Source organism: Mustela lutreola, chromosome 2 (assembly GCF_030435805.1).
Source record: "Mustela lutreola isolate mMusLut2 chromosome 2, mMusLut2.pri, whole genome shotgun sequence".
In the NCBI taxonomy this organism is placed as follows: Eukaryota; Metazoa; Chordata; class Mammalia; order Carnivora; family Mustelidae; genus Mustela; species Mustela lutreola.
Window position 1 is genome coordinate 118,305,421 of NC_081291.1, and position 22,635 is coordinate 118,328,055.

At 43.6% G+C, this 22,635-nt stretch overlaps 1 protein-coding gene across 1 annotated transcript in view; it reads left to right on the forward strand.

Annotated features, from left to right (window-relative positions):
- Positions 1-22,635, forward strand: part of KLHL6 (kelch like family member 6) — a 55,996-nt gene that overhangs the window by 1,542 nt on the left and 31,819 nt on the right. The window contains exon 2 of the mRNA XM_059163354.1: positions 20,624-20,789. Within this exon, the coding sequence (XP_059019337.1) occupies positions 20,624-20,789 (166 nt within the window). The remainder of the gene's footprint in view (positions 1-20,623; positions 20,790-22,635) is intronic.

Consider the following 22,635-nt stretch of genomic DNA (forward strand, 5'->3'; position numbering starts at 1 on the left):
CAGTAGTGTGGTGAAGGTGGCTGATGTTCCCTTTTACAGATGAGGAAATGGAAACCCAGCTTTACATATGTAATCATTGCTAGAGCAGGGATTGGACACATTGTAGAAATCCTTGTTTTTTGCTGTAATACCAATTGCCCCTAAATTTAGGGCTTCGTTCCACAGGAAATATATAAAAGGTAATGGGTAGGCACAACATAAAGATGGGTTGAGAAAGATAGACACATTTCTTACTCACCAGTTTCGAGCATGGCTTTCGCATTGATCACAACCACTTTCAGAAGTAAAGGAAAGTCAACTTGGCTCAATATCCTGAGTACCCATTTTTAGGTGTATTCATTCTGTTTTGAATCACTGGAAAATGGTTGTCACACAAAGGTATACCCGATTAGCAGTTTTGTTGGTGGCTTGGCATAGGACTGCTGGCTGTATGGTCTCCAGTGCGTCGCTTATTACTCTGGTCCTTTTGAAGGTGTTTGGGCCCAGGTCCTTCGCACCTCGATGATGTGGGATCCTTAGGGAAAGTGTCTACCAGCCCTCAGAGGAGGTGGTACAATGAGTTGCTGGAGACTCCCACATGGTGTGCATGTCAGCCTGGGGATGAAGAGTTGCTTCCAAAACTGCCTTGTGGTGGAGGGAAATTCCTTCTATTCTTTTCTTCAGAGCAGTGACTTTTGATTCTTACCTTGGTATTTCCAAGATGACTTTTCTGCTATAATGAACACAGGCCTGGAGACAGGATTCTTTCTTCTAGTACTGTTAGAAGAGCTCTGGGCCACCAGTGTCACACATGCTCTTCCACAGCAACCCTGGGAGGAAGGGCATTTTATCCCAGTTTATAGATAAGGAACTAAAGCCCTGAGGGTCTCTGCTAATAAAGTGACCAAGTGGGATTTGGCCATAGGACTGATATTAAGTCAGACATTGCCTCACTGCCTCTCTTGCTTTGCTTCTAAGGTTTTGAAAGGGGTTGGGAGCCAAGTTCCTTTTATGCTCACACTTCAGAAGGGCAGAGAGTCTGCTCTGTCTGAGAGGCTTCCGACACAGTCCTTTGTGCTTGGGAGGGCCTGGAAGCTGGCTGTTAAATTATGTAATTTTCCCTCCTTTATTTGTTGAAAACATAAATATTTTCCATGGAGTGATGGAATCATAGTATATTTAACCAGTCCCCTGTTGACAGACATTTGGATTGTTTCTTATCTTTTCCTGTATAACAATGCTGTAATGAATGACCTTATACATGTCATTTTATATGCATGCAGGACTATCTGGGGTTGTATTTCTAGAAGAGGGTTTGCTGAGTTAGGGAGAAATGCATCTGCAGTTGAAGTGGATATGCCAGATTCTCCCTGGTAGAGGTTCAGTTGTTGTGCACTCCTCATAGGCTTGCCAAAAGACGATGGCTTCCAACTTTTGGATTTTCCCCAATCTGACAGATGAGAAACAGTATCTGTTTTGTTTTAATTTGCATTTCTCTTAATTTTTAAAAAAAGATATATTTATTTATTTGGGGGGAGGGGCAGAAGGAGAGGGACAGATAGAATCTTAAGCAGACTTCCTTCTGATCATGGAGCACATGGGGCTCAATCCTACAACCCTGAAATCATGACTCTGGGATCACGACCTGAGCTGAAACCGAGAGTCAGACGCTTAACCAACTGAACCACCCAGGTGCCCTGTATTTCTCTAATTCTTAATAAGCTCAAACATCTTCCCATATGTTTAAGGATTGGCTGTAGTTCTTTTTCTGTAAGCTCTCTCATACGTTTTCAATTGTCATATATATTTTTTAAAATTAAGATTTATTTATTTATTTATTTTTAAAGATTTTATTTATTTATTTGACAGAGATCACAAGCAGGCAGAGAGGCAGGCAGAGAGAGAGGAGGAAGCAGGCTCCCTGCTGAGCAGAGAACCCGATGTGGGGCTTGATCCCGGGACCCTGGGACCATGACCTGAGCTGAAGGCAGAGGCTTTAACCCACTGAGCCACCCAGGCACCCCAGATTTATTTTTATCAAAGTACTACACGCAGATAGTTAACAAAGAGTCAAATATTATTTTTTTAAAGATTTTTATTTATTTGAGAGACAGTGAGAGAGAGCATGAGAGGGGAGAAAGTCAGAGGGAGAAGCAGACTCCCCATGGAGCCGGGAGCCTAATGCAGGACTTGATCCACGGACTCTCAGATCATGACCTGAACCGAAGGCAACTGTTCAACCAACTAAGCCACCCAGGTGCCCAGAGTCAAATATTGTTTAAAGGCTTATAATGACAAAAGTTTCTCTTTACCTCCTCTACCCTTCGGTTTTTCTCATCAGAAGCCACCATTTTTGACATTTAGCTGTTTGTTCTGGTATTTTATTTATATTTCTTCAAAATATGCTTACTACTATTCTTTTCTGATTTCTCAATGTTAGACATTATTTATTGACTTCCTAGCGTGTCTGATAAAGACTTAGCACTTATACCTAAATCCTTTACCATACACTTCCTTTCCCTGTAATCTCTCAGTATAATGTTATCACTTTTTTGGGTTAATTTTGTGTTAAGAATTTACATTATGTCCATGAAAACATTGTTTCCTGTTGATCCAAGTTGTGTGATAATGTTTTACTTTGTTTCTTGTAAACCCTTTTATCTGAAGTTAATAATTCATTCTTTTTTCCATTTGCTTAATTTTGGGGCTATCTTTCACTCACAGCCTCTCACCATGATCTTTCATGTGGTTCAATGCATCAGAGAATCTACTGATTCCACTCCCCCTGCCCCAAGAATCTTCCTCACTGACAGCATTTTATACATGTTCTTTGGACCCGCTGCCCAGCTATTATTGAGCTGCGTATATAACCCTGGTGGCTGTAAACAGGGACATTACTAGTAACTCAGACAATGTAGTTCCCTTTGGGGGCCTATTTTAAAGTCGTGAGTGGAATGAGGAAGTTGGGAAGATATATAGAGTTGGGCAAAGGAGAATAAAGCTTTAAAAGTAGCTCATGACATACATTAAATGTCAAATGTCCAAATAGTCTCATGGCAGGAATATAAAGGGAAGCATGATTTAACATTCATAATAATTTTTTTTAATGTCCTAAGATTATTAGTGTCTTTTATAAGACGACTAAGAGAGCCGCCATTTGTCTTATGCCTTTGGACATGTCCCTAAATCTAAGTCTTTGCAACTGGTTGTGCATCCTGTGTACTGAACCCCAGCTCCCCAAGGATCTCCATCTAAGGAAGTGGTTCTTGCCATTTTGGGGGGCATGGAGCAACTCACTGCCACTTTGGTTCATCCCATAAGCGATGTTGACCCCTGAGGGCAATCAAGCTGTGGGTCCCAGGGATGGATGAGGGAAGGAGTGGTGAGGAAGAGAGGGATCATCAGGTTTCTCACAATCCTACCTCATGACTGGCCTTTCTACATGAACAAAAAAGCTTGCAGACTGAGGCTGAGTCAACAGCAAGCTCCTTTGTTGCTGGTGATGCCCCAGATCTGCCTGGATCTTGGCTTCTGCCTTGTACTTCTGTACTTCAGTCTCTGGATCTGTTTCCCGGAGGCCATGATGAGGGGCCTTTGACCACTGGCTACAAAAATCAAGCACAGGTCAGGAATGGGAATGGCATTGTGGGACGATCTGTTAATAATATTATTATATATTGGGGCGCCTGGGTGGCTCAGTGGGTTAAGCCTCTGCCTTTGGCTCAGGTCATGATCCCAGGGGCCTGGGATCGAGTCCCGCATGGGGCTCTCTGCTCAGCGGGGAGCCTGCTTCTCCTCATCTCTCTCTCTGTCTGTCTCTCTGCCTATTTGTGATCTCTCTCTCTGTCAAATAAATAAATAAAATCTTTAAAAAAAATAATATTATTATATATTAACCAGTTACTGTATGACAGAAAGTGGGGTGAGAGGCTACTCTCAAACCACGTGTAGAAGTTGTAAGTCTTTGCTTTTGCTGCATAGTAGTGTAAGGTGTCTACAAAGGAACCAGTAAGCGTGGATGATAGTGTAAGTGCAAAAGAAAACAAGAGTGAGTTAAGGCCCTCTAGGTCTGGATTAGAAATCTGGCTAATGGTGAGAACATTGAAGATTGCTGTTGCTACAGTGGTGAACTCCAGCAAATTGGAAGAAGTACTGATTGTACTTCTAGCTTGAGTTCCTGCATTTTATGCTTTTAATATTGTTCATTTGGCAGAACCAATGTGGTGGTTAATATTTAAGTACTTTAGGTCTATAGTATTTTTTATTTTTATATTTTTTTAAGATTTTATTTATTTATTTGACAAAGAGAGAGACTACAAGTAGGGGTAGTGGGAAAGGAAGAAGAAAGCTTCCCACAAAGCAAAGAACCTAATGTGGGGCTTGATTCCAGCACCCTGGGATTATGACCCGAGCCAAAGGCAGATGCCCAACAACGGAGCCACCCAGGCACCCCTAGGTCTGTAGTTTCTTATCTGCAATTCTAAAATCCCCAAAGTGCTGATAATTGAAGAGCTTTTCATAACTTATTTTGTGGACAGATCTGTGTCTTAAACTGCATTTGTCTGATGGAGACATCTATCCTGAACTGAGGGGAGGCTACTTAGAGTCTGTTTATTCCAGTTAGGGCCACTATTCATATATTCGCTGCTGGAGTCCTCGTGTGCTGGATCAAGGAGTGCTGGAGGTGCTATGTAACATACAAACTACGGCAATACCCAAACAATTCTGAATGCCAGAGCTCATTTGACTGCAAGATTTTGGGATAATGTATTATGGGACTTTCTGATAAAATTTATTTCTTTTTGGTGTTATTCTTCTACCTTGTTTCATCAGAATATTTTTAAACATAAAATACTTGTAAACATAGTTTACATATAGTTTTGCATCTTTTTTTTTTCATTATAATCTCCCCCAGGTTCATAACTCTTATTTATTTTGCTATAATTTTTAATAGATGCATAATATGAAAATCATTCTCTCATTGTGAATGTAGGTTACTTCAATATTTTGTTTTCGTAAATAATGTGGTAATAAACATCTTTGTAGTAACTATTTTTTGCAGTTTGGAATCTGGAAAGGCCAACACTTCTTGCGTCCTTTCTGCATACCAGGAACTTTGCTGGATTCTCTTTCATTTGGTTTAATCTTCACAATATCAACAATTAGGTAACAACAAGTAGATAAGGTTGTCTCGGTTTTACCCTCCAAGGAACTCACTTTGATAGGAAGGGGGCTTCCCCATGGGGATCCAAACTGAACACAGATCTTTCCATTGGGCAGAAATGTGGCTGTTGAGACATTTCCTGTGTAAGACCCTTAACTCCCTCTCCCCACCATGCACTAGTATGATCTATACAGGCTGAAAATGAGGAGAAAATATAAAAATTATTGCCTCTGTGTTCATGTGCCCCTCACCTTGCACACATAAACGGGATACTAGGGGAACATTCAAGCCAATTTTTGTCTGGGGGCTGAGATAACAGACCCCATAGCAGCAAAGACTTAGCATGCCTTAGGACACCAGTCTGGGTCAAAGGATTAAATAAGAAATAAGGGAGCAGGTCAGGATGCAAGGTGAAGAGACAGTATGCTTTGAAAATATAGGGTCTCAAGAACCTATAGGACATCATTGGAGCAGGAACAAATAACTGCTTGGTATAATGGAAAGAATAGCATCTTAAAATCTTGTCACTGGCAGTTGAGTCTATACCCTTCCACTTATTGGCTGTGTAAATCTTGGAGGAATTGCTTGGCCTTTCTGATGTTCAGTGCCATTCATTATACAACACAATGAAGCTAATGATTTGTGTTTGTCCCAGTAAGTTTGTGAAATACACATAATAAAATAGATTCATTTATGAATTTATTTGCCTAAACATTTTATGCAGGATAATGACTCAGATTTCTTCATTCTAAGGAAGAGAAATCAACTGGATTTATGTAGGTAACTCACAGAGTGCCCCAGAAGGCCAAACTCAGAAAACAGACAGGGGCCAAGAAGGCCAGGCAGTAGCCAGGACCACAGCCCCAAACCACCCAGAACCATGTGGGGAGGACTCCCCCACTGCTGCAGGATCCTGGATGCCAAGGCTAGTGCAGTTCTGACCATGGGCATCTTTGCCCTTGCAGTTCCTGGAAACTGGAGGCTGCTGCTTCTCCTGCTACCTCCACTGAACGGGCTCTCCTCTGTCCCTGCTTCTTTGCATTAGCAGCTCCCAGTTCCTAGCCTGGAGTTAGTTAATCTGATTGGTCCGGCTGAGTTACACATGCCAATGCCTTAGCTGTGACAGAGGCTGGGAAAGTGTGCCTTGGACCTTTGCAGCTTCTGGATCAGGAAGTAGCTTCTGCCACACACTACATCTCATTCCAAGGGAGAATTGCCATACCTATGAAGGGCTTCAGATGCTGGGCGACCAAAAGCTGGCAAGAGTCTATTACATGCAACTATTATGTGCCAGACCTGCATTAGGTGCAGAAGAAGGGTTAAGGCATCATGAAAAATATGAAAGTGGTGGAGAATTCCATGATTCTTGTCTCATATGCATCAGAGATAAGGATACTGAGATATTACAGGCAAGAGGACAATTTTTTTGCACTTTCAGTTATTTTCTCCCTTCAAATCTTGAGTAGCCTCCCGTATATCTGCGAGAGTGTGTGGTGTACAGGCATCAACCATCATGCATGATCTAGAAACTGGCTGAAAGTGAGCTATGAGAGGGTCTTTGACAACATTACAATGGCTGGCATTTAGCAGACAGCTTGTAAGTATTTTATGTCAATATAAACTTGTTATTCCTCTTAAGTCACTGATTAGGTAGCATCCTGGTCAGAGCAGGAAGTCCTCTCGGAGTTGGGAGCCTATTGCACAGCTTTACAGAAGGGAAGGATGATCAATCAACCATGGTTACCATAGTAAAAAATTATGAGGAGCGGTTAAAAAGTCCAAAATGCTTCAGAATGTTGTGGATTCAATAAGTTACTCACATGACTATTTGGACACAAATGTGCTAGGCCTACATAGTGAATCCTGCAGATCTTTTTAGAATTGGAAGGTAGTGGGCAGAAGTTGCTGCCCCAAGGTAGAAGTATAATTGGGTCCTTTGAATTTTTAAAAAATTTTATTCATTTATTTGACAGAGAGAGCGAGCACAAGCAGGGGAAACAGCAGGCAGAGGAAGAGGGAGAAGCAGACTTCCCACTGAGCAGGGAGGCCGATACTGGACTCAATCCCAGGACCCTGGGATCATGACCTGACCCCAAGGCAGACACTTAACTGACTAAGCCACCCATGTGCCCAGGTCCTTTGAATTTTTAATGAAATGTCGTTTCTGGGAGTGCCTGGATGACTCAGTCAATTGAGAATCCGACTCTTGATCTCAGCTCAAGGCTTGAACTCACCACCGTGAGTTTATCTCACGGTGGTGAGTTCAAGCCTTATGTTGGGCTCTGCACTGAGGGTGGAGCCTACTTAAGAACAAAAATAAAAATTCATGGGGCGCCTGGGTGGCTCAGTGGATTAAGCCGCTGCCTTCGGCTCAGGTCATGATCTCAGTGTCCTGGGATCGAGCCCCGCATCGGGCTCTTTGCTCAGCGGGAGCCTGCTTCCTCCTCTCTCTCTGCCTGACTCTCTGCCTACTTGTGATCTTTCTCTCTGTCAAATAAATTAATAAAATCTTAAAAAAAAAAATTCATTTCTGTCATCTCCACCCCTGGTGCCTAGGGCATGTGGGTCATCCTATAGTCAAGACCAGAAAATCCATTCTTCTCCTGTTTTGAATAATGCTCCATGGAGCTCTCAAATAAAACACAACAGAGAAATACTTTCATCATCCACATCTCAAGTTCTGAGCATTACCCCTATGTACACAGACATGTAGCTGTCCATTTACAAAAATGCCTTTGTAGAGTAGATTCTAATATGGTAAATACCAAACAGTCCATGAGATGAGCTGCCCATATGCAGAATATCTGTGTTTTTGGTAAAAGTGCCTTAGAGCTCACCATCCATCACATTGCTCAATGTTCCTATATTAGTCAGCATTCTTTTGGTTGCCAGAGATAGAAACTGAGGTCAAATCAGCTTGGGCAAAAGAGGAAGGTATTTGGCCACATAGCCAATTCATAGGAAGGGCCGGGATGTAGCAGAGCCTGGGAAGAAGAGGAACCAGGGCCTTGAACACAGTCTGGGTATTTCTTTCCACCCTCCTTTGGCTTCTTTCTCAGGTGGGATTTCCCAGATGGACTTCTGCCACACGGTTGGAGGTTTGCTTGTTGGCAGCTCTGAGACTCACTTCTCTTTGGTTGATTCCAGAGAGAAACTGAGGGGCTAGCTTCAGTTTGAAAAGCCCTCAGGGAAGACTCTAATTGGCCCAGTTTCATTCAATTACCCAAGCTTAGACCAGTCACTGTGTCAGGGAGGTGGGGCACAATGATCGGCCCAGTTTAGGTTAGGAGTCCAAAGTTGTCCAAAGGGGATGTGGGTGGAGGGGAGTGAAGAAGGGGAGATTGGTAAAAAAGGTAGAGAGCTTCTATTTGAGCCACATGATTTGGGTGGGACTTGGGAGAGCATTTCCCAGAATGGGAAGGTACTGGACTAAAGGAAAATAAATGTACATTAAAGAGGGATAATAAATCCTGGTTTACTTTCTTTTATTAGCTAACTTATTATACTTTTGTCTTAGCTCTGGCTGTCAGGAGGCTCCCTGCATGAGCTTTCCTTAGCCTAGGTTTCAGTGATATATTCTCCTCCTACTTTAACTACCTAGATCTTCTTACTTTTTGTTGTTACTGGTTTGTCTTTTATAATACCTCTGAGGGTTTAGTATGAGCCTCTTTAAGTTATTTCGCGTAAGTTTTTTTTTTTAAGTGAGCTCTAGACCTAATGTGGAGTTTGAATACGAGCCCGAGATCAAGAGTTGCATGTTCTACTGATGGCCAGCCAGATGCCCCTAGAAAGGCCATTTTTGTATAAAGATAAGTCTCCTTTGCTATGAAAAATATAATTTAGGCAACCTACATCTCCTCTGCAAGCTGTAAGGGTAGACATTATTTTATTACATCTAACTTTTGTGGAAAGCTTTAAGGCCACAGTAATTATAGGAGTTTTAATACTGCTATGACTTTAAAACATAATCAAACCAAAAGTTGCCTCATAGCCCTTTCTGAGGAGACACTTAAGGATCTACAAATTCACCCTCCAGGAAGTTTGCTTATGATATATCAGGTCCAGGCCAAGTAAGAACTCACACTAACTTTCACCGGGCACCGGGGTGGCTCAGTTGGTTAAGTGTCTGCCTTCTGCTCAGGTCTGATCCCAAGGGCCTTGAATCAAGCCCCTCATTGGGCTCCCTGCTTCTCCCTCTCCCTCTGCCTGCTGCTCCCCCTGGTTTTGTTCTCTCTCTCTCTCTGTCAAATAATTAAATAAATGAAATCTTAAATAAATCACTGACATTCAAGAGATCGTGTGTCATGTAGAGTAAGTTCTACATGGGATAAATATCAAGGGCATTTTGGTGTTAGGGGAATTAGGACAGGGTCAGATGGCCAGTGAATAATTCTTAAAAGGTGGGGTTAGGTATCACAGCACTCTGGGTTGATTGGATGAATACATGAATTGGATAGACGAATGGAATTTCACTAAACCCACTCTCTACCAGACATTGAATTTACAAAGATTGTTGAGTTCTGATTTCCTATTGATTTCAAAATCATAGTCAGAAGAAAGAGAGGCAAATCAGTGTTTCAGTACAGGGTGGTAAGTGCTACAATGGAATTCTGTTTACAGAAGGGGCATTAAATCAGACTGGAGGAAAAAGCAATCAGAGAGAGCTTCCTGGGAGAGTTGATATTACAGCAGAGTTTTAAAAGATGAGTAGGCATTGGCTAGAAGGTGCCCAGTGAGGGAGAGAAAGTGGGAAGCATTCCAGGCAAAAGGAAATGCATCTGGGAAGGAATCATGCAGTGTAAGCATGGGAACCAGAGGTAGCTGAGTAGGGCTAGAGTAAAGATATGCACGGGTCAATAAGCCTGAGAGATGGGCAGGGTCAGACCATGAAGGTTTTGTTGAGCTAGAGTGAAGAGTTTGATATGTATTTTATGGGAAGCAAGAAGCCATGGTAGAATCGTTAAGCAGAAATGTGATTCGAGATTTCTGTTAAAATAACCCTTTGGGCTGTGGTGTAGAGGCCCTGTCAATCTAGGAAGACCCTCAGGTGGTTGCAGGCAGTGGCCCGGCCAGCAGGCATGGGGAGACAGTCTCAAGTGGCATTCTGAGTCCTCCGGGCAGCTAGACCACAAAGAAGCTGCAAGAAGGAGAGGCCCTGCAAGGTTGTGGGACTAGGAGACAAACTCAAATGGAAGCCAAACCATACTTTGGCTGAGAGCCAACTCCGAGCTTCAGGACTGGGAAAAGAAAGCAAAGGTGAAGTAACTTTATGATTTCTTCACCTACCATGCCATCCCCTTTTAGAGGAAAGCCCAGAAACATAAATCATTTTGAAGTAACTTAAGTTTTGAACTTGAATTTTTTGAACACCTTGAAGGAGATATGCACCACAGCTGTTATTAAAATCCGTTCTCTCTTATCTACATCTATGACCTGGACAACTGCTAGGTTTTAGGTATGAGTTTGTATGAGTTTCTAAAAGTTCTCTTTGGGGACGCCTGGATGGCTCAGTTGGTTAAACATCTGCCTTCAGCTCAGGTCATGATCCCAGGGTCCTGGGATTGAGTGTTACATCAGGCTCCTTGCTCAGTGGGGAGCCTGCTTCTCCCTCTGCTTGCCTCTCCCTCTGCCTGCTGCTCCCCCCTGCTTGTGCTCTTTCTCTCTCAGACAAATAAATGAATAAAATCTTTTAAAAAATAAATAAAAATAAAAGTTCTCTTTGGGAAGACCGATTAGAAATAGATGTCCTCTTCTCTGGGGTTGTCGCCACCTGAGGGCATGAGACTTAGGGGGTATAGCATGGTCTAGATTTCAGACCCACCCTAGCAGCTATCTGAGCAGCCCTCAGTACAGCCCAAACTATGGTAGTCCTTCTTCATCTTTGCCTTTAAAACTCTACTCCACTCCCAGCCGGAGCATCTCCTGTCTTTCTCTCCCCTCTCTCTCTGGATCTGTATCACAAAAGCCTAAGGACCAGGCCTGGCATTCCAGATTCCTCCATGGCAGCTGGTAGAGGGAGAAGTCTGGAACACAGAGATGATCAAATTTGCTCTATCACAATAGGGATAACTTATGACTTGGGAATACCTTGTGGTGAGGATAAGGGCCAGAGCCAGTTTACATGTTTCCAAGTGGTCAGAACTAACAAATGCTCAGAAAAATCTCAAAGAAGAGGCTGATCCATGACCTCTGGATAATGACAAGGTAGATCATAAGGAAGCCAGCATGGGGTTCTTGGGGGGTTGGGATGGAATGTGTTTGGAAAAGGGGGTTGATAAGAAGCCTCCAGGACAACAGCTGGGTCAGAATGTGGCAGTGGGCAGTAAGCACAAATGCTGAGCCTGCTCATGGCCCAGTGGGAAGTGAAAATCAGAGCAGACCTCATTGAAGAGGGAAGTGGTGTTTTAGTCAGGAAAAGCCAGGTTTCATCTCTGGTAAGGAGAGGAATATGTGCCAAAGCTAATTAAGGTAAAGAACAACCACTATGTTTTATATTGTAAGATCTAAGTCAGGAAGGCTTAGGGTAGAGTTCATGGGCCTGAGATTCCAATTTGGAGAATCACTAGATAATCTAGTTCTCTTTGTAACACACTTTGTACCAGGAGCTCATTGTTATTTATTCCTTTCTAAAAAATTTAATTTTATTTTTCAGTGTTCCAAGATTCATTGTTTTTGTACCACACCAGTTCTCCATGCAATATGTGCCCTCCTTAGTACCCACTACCAGGCTCACCCAACACCCCCACCCACTTCCCCTCCAAAACCCTCAGTTTGTTTCTCAGAGTCCACAGTCTCTCATGGTTTGTCTCCCCCTCCAGTTTCCCCCAACTCACTTCTCCTCTCCAGCTCCCAATGTCCTCCATGTTATTCCTTATGCTCCACAAATAAGTGAAACCATGTGATAAATGAGTCTCTCTGCTTGAGTTATTTCATTTAGCATAATCTCCTCCAGTCCTGTTCATGTTGATGCAAAAGTTGGGTATTCATCCTTTGTGATGAGGGTGTAATAGTCCATTGTCTATATGGACCACATCTTCTTTATCCATTTATCTGTTGAAGGGCATCTTGATTCTTTCCACAGTTTGGCAACTGTGGCCATTGCTGCTATGAATGTTAGGGTACAGGTGGCCCTTCTTTTCACTACATCTGTATCTTTGGGGAAAATACCCAGCAGTGCAATTTTAGGGTCATAGGGTAGCTCTATTTTTAATTTCTTAAGGAATCTCCACACTGTTTTCCAAAGTGGCTGCACCAACTTACATTTCCACCAACAGTGTAAGAGTGTTCCCCTTTCTCCACATCCTCTCCAACACTTGTTGTTTACTGTCTTGTTGATTTTGGCCATTCTAACTGGTGTAAGGTGGTATCTCAATGTGGTTTTAATTTGAATCTCCCTGATGACTAATGATGATGAACATTTTTCATGTGTCTGTTAGCCAATTGTATGTCTTCTTTGGAAAGTGTTTGTTCATGTCTTCTGGCCATTTTTTGGCATAATTATCTGTTTTGTGTTTGTTGAGTTTGAGGAGTTCTTTATAGATCTTGGATATCAGCCCTTTAGAGGAGCAATGTGGGTTTGGATATTGTGGTGTCAAATAGGCAAATCCACTTGGCTGGCAGGACCAAGTACAGGATGGCACTGCATGCGTAGCCTCCTTCTATCTACTTATGCATCCATCCATCCATCCACCCAACCATCCATACAACAAATATTAAATGTCTACTGTGGGCCAGCAAATAATTGAGAGAGAAGTAAAATCCAGCCCTTGCCTTTCAGAGCCTTATAAATCTAATAGAGGAGAAGACTAATTAAAAATAGACCATGTAGGGGCACCTGGCTGATTCGGTTGGTAGAGCATACGACTCTTGACCTTGGGGTCATGAGTTCAAGCCCCATGTTGAGTCTAGAGGTTACTTAAAAATAGGCTTTAAAAAAGGGTACAGAGCAAAAGGGTATAGAGTGTACAGAGAGAAGTCTTTCAAACCCAAAGCTGTTGAGGTAAACAGAGGCACATGCTTGAAACTGTGGTTGTTGGGCATAGCTGTATCAGAGGATGGGGTGGGGGTGCATAGACCAGACTCTAAGGGGCCTGGAATGGTAATATTGACAGTACATTAACATTTCATTTTCTGGGCACTTTTAATACAATCTTCCTTAGCATTTGGGGCCCAATTGTTATTCATTATCCGTTTGTCTAATTGTGTCAGTCAGGACTCTTCATTGCATATGGCAGATACTCAGTTCAAACTGGTTCAAGCATATTTTGAAAAGAAGTTATTTGCTCACATAATTTAAAAGTTAAAGGTATTGATTTTAGGTCTCTCTAAATCAATTATGTTCACATAATGTCATCAGGAATCAGTTTCTTTCTGTCTCTTATCTCTACTTTCCTCTGTGTTGGTTTCTCTCTTAGGGAGGGTCTTCACACATGGAGGAAAGAAACTATCTAGCACCTCCAAACTTTATTTCTCCCAGCTCAGTTGTTACAGTACAGAACTTCTCTTTCCCAGTGGTTCCAGAAAAAGGTCTACGGTTGGCTTTGATTGGACTTGTTTCTTTCCATGCCCATCCGTGAACTGTTCCCTGTGGCATGGGAGATTTAATATGGTGACTTGGGCTATGTTCACCCTTAGTCTGGGAGGTGGGGCTAGCTCCCCTCAAACCTCTCAGATATTGGCAGAGGGATAGTTTCTTAAAGGAAAATCTGGGTATGCTTACTAAAAAGATTAGGAATGATGTTGGACGGGCATAATAAGAACTGCCCATTATATTTTTATAGTTGAATCATTGCGGAATCCTGGCCATAAACATTTCCTGTGATTGATGTTCTATCCTGCTTGATCTTGCAGGACAGAACAAGCCCTTCTTTCTGTTATACATTTGGATGGGCTGGGTTACATGGCATGCTGAGGTCTCAGCAATGGTCCTAATGGGGCTGGGAGGGACACTGGTTCTGTAGAAACATAGCTGGAGTTCTGGTCTTCAAAGGGTCCATGTGCAGTGTCCTTGAGGAGTGCTGAACTGGGCAAGGAGATTGGCAGAAGGCAGTTCTTTCAAGGCTTGCTATTTAGAGTCAGATGGGGACAGTTCTGGGGTTCTAGCTCCTCTGTCGGTTTGGAGGCAAGACTCAGCCGGCAGCTGGGGGCTCAGGGAGCTGACTCCAGGCCCCAGGTAGAGATGGGGCCCTAGGCCTCATGGAATTCTAGGAGGCTGGAGCTTAGAAGGTTCATCATGGAGCCCAATGCAGGGCTCAGTCTTGTAGCCCTGAGATCATGACCTGAGCCAAAATCAAGAGCTGGACACTTAACCAACAGAGCCACCCAGGTGCCCTAACATTTATATTATTAAATAGAATTAAATAGAATTTAACTCAGTTAACCGATGTTAGAGCTATTCCAATACAGATTATGTGTCACTGATGGAGAGTTAGTTTCAGGTATAAATGGGATGGTGAGGGGGATTAGAGGAAGGACAGAGCAGGGTACAACATGGGTGGAGTTATCCTAGGAATGAGATAGTGGGGATGATGGGGTGGGTGTTGGTCTATGGGCCTGTGATTGGGGTTAGAGGTATAGGAGGCAGGGGTTTCAGAAGCAGGTGTGGAGGCTCAGGTCCAGGGGGTGAACCATAGTAATGTTGGGCTGGGTAAAAGACTCTGAGTTGATTATATTTAGGAAATGCTGGGACATGTTAAACCTTATCAGAGGTCTAAGTGGAATGTTTGTTCCAGTGTGGCTGTGTTCTTCCTTTCCAGGCTCCAGGCCCTGGACTTGGGAGTGTGATGGGTATGAGGGTAGAGGGCATATAAGGCATGCCTTATGGATCCGATTCTTCCAAAGGTGTTTGATAATTTTAGAGGGGTAGAATACTGTCCAAAGGAAAACACACAGGGATTAGGAAGGACAAGTTCATTTGTTCGTTCATTCACTCATTCATTTTCTCCCCAAATATTTACTGAGTCCCTCCTAGGCTCCAGGCACTGTTCTAGCCCCAGGGATACAGTGGTGAGCATGGTGCAACCCATGCCCTCACTCAGCTCATGTTGTAGTGGGGAGACCACTGTTAAATTAATTAATTTCAGGTTGTGACAGATTGTAAAGAAAAAGAAAGGAGGTGAAGATGTTAGGGAGTTGGGGGCAGCATTGGGGAGGGCCTCTCTGAGGAGGTGAATTCTGAGCAGAGACCTAAATGACTTGAGCAGTAAGGCTGGCAGAGCTCGGAAAAGAGTGTGGCCCAAGCTGTGCTTGGGGCCACACCCTAACTTCATTCCAGAACACTCTTAGGCCCATAGAGGTTTTTATGGCTATTGTGGGAGACGAGCTCACTTGCCCAGCCTCTATTTTGGGATTGGCACTGACTCACTGCTGAGTATTGGGCAACTGGCTCCCTACTTGAGACTATTTCTATTAGAAATGAGGATCTTAATAGCTACCTCTGTTTTACAAGAATCTCATGAGAATTGGTCAGTGTCTGTCTAGAAAGTATTTTTTATTATACAAAAATTTATTTATCTCGAGTGTAAGCCAAGGAGTAAACGATTAGCAACTAACTCGGCTTTGTTTCACAGAATGAAATTTGGTCTGGTTCTGTTGGTGCTCTTGTTCAGTTGACCCCTAATGGTAGCCTTGAACTCCTGCTGATTTTCTTGGTTTCAGCACACTGTTGAGCTCCAGACCAAAAGCCCAAGGTTCTCATCTCCATTCTATTTCTGACAGCCCATATGGCCTTGGGCAATTCACTTAGGTTCTACCTCTATAGTCTATCAGCTATAAAATGGGTATAATAATCAAAAAAGTACTATTCTTTGTCCTACAATGTGCTAAAATCATAAATGTAAGAGATTACTGTTATTAAAGTGGAAATCTAGGGATGGCCCACTTTACATAGATTATATACCTTTTATGAGGTCCCAACTTGGCCTAGGTATTTCCATGGATTGCCCAAGAGAGCAGCAGGGGGCCTGGGAGTTTGGTCTATGAGAAATATGTAGATCTATTCTAGGTTCACCTTGTCAGTATTGAGCATGATTGTGGCCCAGGAGAATGTATTTAAGTGACAGAAAATCAGTGACAAAATCTCAGAGAAGAGCAGAAAAATATTAGGACTTTGGGAGCCAAAGCAGGCAAAAAGAGCCCTAGAGAGAGGACTCTGTCTTTAGGGCACTTCCTTTCTCTCTCCCATGAACATTTATTGAGCTCCTACCATGTGACAGGCACCATGCTAATGTCTCTGGACAAGACTGTGTGTAGCCCTAGCCCTTACTCTGTTCTGGAGTGGCTGTGGACAACAGTGCAGTGACTCTGACACCCACTTACCTGATAGGCACCAGGCCAAATGCTGGCTAGTCAAGAGTTGCAAGACAGAGTGTGATAGGTCTGCCTATTCTAAGTATCTCCCAACAGCCTGCCAAGATTCCTCTGACATGGTCTAAAATACCTTTCCCTAGTAAGTGCTGGGTATCATGCAAACCACTTTGTTTATATTATCTTACTTATTCTTCCCAACAAGTGACTGGGGTAGGGACTATTATATCATTTTACATAGGGGGAAATGAGGTTTGCTCACTTGTACAAAATCATGTAATGAAGTAGCATCAGAGCCTAGTCTAGACCACAGCCCCCTTTGCCTTCCAATAGCCTGCACTACAGACTCTTCTTCCTGCCCTCTCCTGGGCTCCTGGAGCCCCTTTGCTCTAGTCACACACACACAGAAAGCTGGAAGTGCCTGAGAATTTACCTACTTCTGGGATGGCCCATAACTAAGACTGTTAGCAGGTGCTAGAGAATCATAGATCAGCTTCTTTGCCTCTTATGGGGACAGCTCTGGAGTATATTCACCAATGGTCCCATGTAGGATCAAGCAGAAGTTTCTGTATGACTTTTGTCTTGCTTAACCTCCTGCCTTCCCCTGTTCTGTTCTTCCTATATCCCTAACACATCACTGGCTGATAAGGGTCACTTTCTGGGCAGTCAAGAGTCCCACTTGGATAGGGGCTGAGCTGAAGCAGGATGTAACTCAATGACTGATTCCAACAGAAAATTCAGAAGCTGTGTCTAGCAGTGACAGGCCTGATCAAGAGTTCAGATGATCCCAGAGATTCCAATAACCGTGTCACATGGGAAAGACATAGGCTTCAAAAGAGCCCCTCAAAGTGCAAGACATTGAATTATATAACTTATATAATTTATATATATAATATATATAATAATTTATATACCTATCTTGTTTAATATTAAAACATCTCTCTATTGGGCTTTTGCAGTTCTTATTGGAATATTTGAGATCATATAGATTCAACAAAATTCATATTTTACTAATCTTAAAATCACTTTGCAGGTGAAATAGCATTTCTAAATTTCACCTTGGTGGGACTCTGTCGATATGTTTGCCTCAGTTAGGTGAAGCCTCATTTGACCCCATCATCACTGCCCACCCTCTCCTGCCAAAAGTCCCATTTTCCATATTGATGTACATAACATTCATGTGGGTGACATTCACTTTACCCCTGAGATGATGGCAGATCTGGGTGATGCTCTAGAGCTTTGCCATCTAATAGAATAGCCACTAGGTGCATACAGCCGTTGAGCAGTTGAATTATGACTGGTCTGAATCAAGGTGTGTGTGGTTTTTTCTTTTTAATTTTTAAAAAAGATTTATTTATTTATTTTAGAGAGAAAGGGTGGGGAAGGGCCGAGGGAGAGAGAAGCTTTAGCAGACTCTACCTTGAGTGTGGAGCCCAACTTGGGGTTCAGCAAGGTGTGTTTTAAGTACAAAATATACATGAGGGATTTTGAAGTCTCAGTGTGGAAAAATGAATGTAAATTATCTCATTAATAATTATAAAATATTTGTTACGTGTTGAAATAACATTTGAAGTGTATTGGGTTAAATGAAATTAATTTTATCTCCTTTTACTTTTAAAAACATCATTACTAGAAAATCTGAAATTACACATATGGCTTGCATTTTATTTCTATTGGGCGGCGCTCCTCTAGGGACTCAGAAAGAAGGGAGGCTTAGGAAGTGAAGTTGTTCAAATCCTGGAGAGGCTGAGCTGGGAAGAAATTGTGTGCTTGCTGTGATGGCAGGGTTCTCTATGGGATCAGGAGGCAGCAAGATGGGTCCTGTGTGATACCACCTCACAAAGCATATCGTTCTGCGGATGGCGCTGTGCATCTCTGGTCAAGAGAATTATGGCTGACAAGTGCCTTGTAAATCAGCCATCTGCCCAAATGACATCACTGCCTCTCTGCTTCCAAGTTGTGATTTAGTAACTCTGCAGAATTCACATTTTTACTTTCTTTCTTGCTGTCATATTCCCTAGGAGAAAGAGGCCAGTTGAGGGAAGAGAAGACAAGGAGGGAGAGAGGGGTGGGAGGATTACTGTTGATTACAATAAGGAGCTGGGAAGGACACAAGGAGACCCTAGGGAGAAGATCTCATTGGTTAAAACAGAAGGTTCAAAAAGTCAACTAGTCAAGTGATATTTCTCTCTCTCTCTCTCTCTCTCTTCTTTCTCTCTTTTTCTCAATCTTTTTCTTTCTGGGGACTTTTGCTGTTTATGATTTTCCTGGGACACCAGAAGCAATTACTTTGGTTTTGCAGATTAGGAAATGGGGTAAAAAAAATTGATGAGGGATTCCCAGAGACAAATAGGAGGTGTGGAGAAGGGAGGAGTAGCAGGATTTAGGAGTAAATCCCTCTGTGTTGGCAAAGAGGTCCCAGTTTGGGGAAGTGCATTCTGTGACCCTGGAGCCTTCCCATTTCAGTGGCTTGGCAAGGAGATAACGGCTTTCTAAGGGTCTTGTTCACGTATCTGAAGTTCAGGAGGTCCAGTTGCCTAGCAGGGTGGCGACTGCCTCAATTAGTACCGTTTCTGGGATGAGGCTTTGGCATTGTCACAAGCCTCCAAGCTCTGTATGGGTGCAATTAATGCATTACTCTAAAGGCACCTGTCACCAACAAACTAAAGTGAGAACACACCTGTTAAAAATGTTCTTTTTGAGTCCTGCTTCTGCTCCCTTCAATGGCTCCCCATTGCGTACTGAATAAAAACCGAACTCCTCAGCCTGCCTCCAGTACCTTCCACAATCAGGACCTAGGTTATCTGGCTGCACTGATCTCTCCCCACCCTCTCTCATAGCCCCTGGGCTCCGGCCAAACCACCAGCCTCCTAGAGCCTCTGCATGTCCCACACTCTTGCATCTACTTCTCGTGTTTATTACCTGAAAGTCCTAACCACAGCTGTCACATAGCAACATTTTTTCCATGAGCAGCCATCTCTGGCCAGTACAGCACTTACTAAGTCTTTTTTGACCCTTGTAGACTATAATTTGTGCATATGTGTCCTGCTAGATTCTAGAGTACTAGGGGTTAGGGGAGAGACTGTTTATATTAGCCAGCCTGGGCTGTCATAAAAAAAAAATATATATATATACCACAGACTGGGTGGCTTCAACAACACAAATTTATTTTCTCACACTTTTAGAGACTGAAAGTCCAAGATCAGTACAGTATGGTTGGCTTCTGGTGAGGACTCTCCTGGCTTACAACCACTGTGCTCACATGGCAGAGAGAGAGGGAGAGTTTGGTGTCTCTCCCTGTTCTTTTAAGGACACAAATCCTATTGGATTAGGACCCCCCCACACCCTTACAACTTCATTTCACCTTAGTTATCTGCTAAAAATGCTATGTACAGGGGCCGCCTGGGTGACTCAGTGGGTTAAGCCCCTGCCTTCGGCTCAGGTCATGATCTCAGGGTCCTGGGATCGAGCCCTGCATCGGGCTCTCTGCTCAGCAGGGAGCCTGCTTCCTCCTCTTTTCTGCCTGCCTCTCTGCCTACTTGTGATCTCTGTCAAATAAATAAATTTTAAAAAATCTTTTAAAAAAAGTGCTATCTACATTGGTGGATTAGGGCTTCAATATATGAATTTTAGGGGGACACAAGTCCAGAGACTGCCTGATATTTAAATCCCTTCCTGCATTTGAGGCCCCACTGGCCAGGCCTGGCTGTAGGGCCAGCCTTCGGGCCAGAGGAAACCTGGAATGAGGACTGAGAATGAAGTCAGAAACCTTGTTTTGGGATACTAGTCATTGAGAAAGTACAGATAAGGCCTGGGCAGGAGAGGGGACCCACAAGGCTCCCAAAACAATCTCTAGCATTCTGAGCCATTGAAGTAGTTTTTTGGGCCAGTAAAGTAGTTCTAGATCCCACCAATTTGGCCAGTAGGGCTCTTATTGTCCCTTCAGATCTGGGACTGCTGTAGGGACCACAGTTGGGCACAGCAGTTCAGTTTAGTTAAGTACCAGTTGAATGTCTGGTGTGTGCTGGGTGTTGGAGGAACAGAAAGCAATCATTCCAGGTCTTGATCTTAGGAACCTCGCTGTTCCATGGGGGTAGATGGGCGTGAAGGGGGGGTCTGTTTAAACCTAGAACTAAGAATCACAGTAGGACTCACATTCATACATCTCTCTTTCAGGGCCATGTTCTGCAATGATTTAAAGGAAAAGTACGAGAAGAGGATCATTATCAAAGGGGTCGATGCTGAGACCATGCACACTCTTCTGGACTACACATATACCAGCAAGGCTTTGATCACCAAGCAGAATGTGCAGCGGGTCCTGGAAGCTGCTAACCTCTTCCAGGTGTGTGAACAGTCTCAGTGTTCTCCTCCGGAGCAGGGGAAAGCAGCGACTCCCCAGAGATCTGCCCGGACTGGTTTCCAAGCTCGTACCTGGCACACATACATACACCACACCCACACACACACACTTAGCTGGGCCTCTGCTTACTTGGAAGTCCGAAGAGGCTCCTTGGAAATTTCCTGAGAGGTAGTGAGATGCAGCATTCACTTCTTAATACCATCAAGCCAGGACAGCCTGGTGCCTGGAATCGCTACTTGGTTCCTGACTGCAATGACTACAATTTGCAGAAGCCTAATTGGAGCCAGGGGTTCTGGTCATCACTTCAAAATGTCACTTCTCTCTTTCTCTCTCTCTCTCTTTTAAGATTTTAAAAAATTTATTTGAGAGAGACAGAGAGCAGGGGGAGAATCTCCAGCGGACTGCGTTGGTCCCGGGGCCCGATGCAGGGGTCGATCCTCACAACCCTGAGAGCACAGCCCCAGCTGAAACCAAGAGCCAGATGCTCAACTGACGAGCCACTCCAGCACCCCTCATATATGTAACTTCTAATCCTTAGCACAACAGGGGGAGATGGTTATTTCTCCCTACTTTGCAGGTGGGAAAAGTAATAATGTACAGAGAGGGGGTTATTTGAACCCTGGGCTTTCCGAGTCCAGGCGCAGCATTTTTGCAGTATACCATGCAGTCTGTCTGGGAGCAGTGTCTAGATTTGAGGGAATGCAGGACCTTGCCTGCTCAGCACTTTGTGGTGGGTGTGGAAGAAGAGCACTTTTCATGAGGGGTATTACAGAAAATAAAAGAGAGAACCCTTGGGATTAAGTTTTATGGTTTCCATTTGACTATGTTGGTTTCAATCCAATTACAATTATATTTAGCTTCATGGGATAATTAGACACATAGATTCTATCGGTTGCATCCATAGTTATCACAGGGGCCCCACCCCCATTACTGTTTTTGCCTAGGTCTAAAAGTACACCTTGGACTTGGTTTTGCCAGGTTAAGCGGATTGTCTCTGAAGATGCTGAGATTTATGACAGAGTCCAGGGACAAGCCTGGTCATTCGCAGGGACGGGGACAAACATCAGATCTTATGCGTGGTTTGGGACTTTGGGAGGTGGTATCCTCTTGGATCCTCTGTAGGTCAGCATTTAAAGGAAAACAAAACAAAGTCTGGGAAGGTGGGGAATGAAAGGTCATGAGTCAAGACCGTGGACAGTGGGATTATCTTTGTTGAAGCTGGAGTCTAGGCAGGATCTGTGGAGTCCAGCAAGGAAGGGAGAGTAGAAAGAGGGAGGAAACTCTATGAAACAGCACTGATGAGTTCCGAATAATTGTTTGCCAGTTTTATTGTCTCAGTTTCCTCAAGGCATTTTAAAGATAATAGAGCGAGTTACATCTGACAGGGCTGGTCACGCCTTCTGGTGATATGTCCAAGTCAGTTACCCACCCCTGCCCCCAAAGCCTTCCCCCTTTCTTCATCCTGACTTGCTTACCCCATCAGCTGTTTACCCCTTTCAGCTTCACCCCTTACCCTTTCAACTGGCAGGAAAATACTCTCCTTTCTGTGGAGGGAGGATCTTAGCAACCTCATGCTCAGCAGCCCTATTTCATCCCACCTCCCACCCCCACCCCCACTGCTCCAACAATCTGACCGCAGGAAAAACCTTCCCTAATAGGACCTCTATCTAGTTCAGCTTTTGCCTGGGAACTATAGTGTATTTTACCAGGGTGTGTGGGTGTGGGCGTATTTGCAAATCTTTACTTAGCTTCTTTATTTTCAGTATGATGTCTTCCTGTGTCTTCCTCAATTTCTGGAGTTCAGAACCTCTCTGGTCTGGTTTCTCCA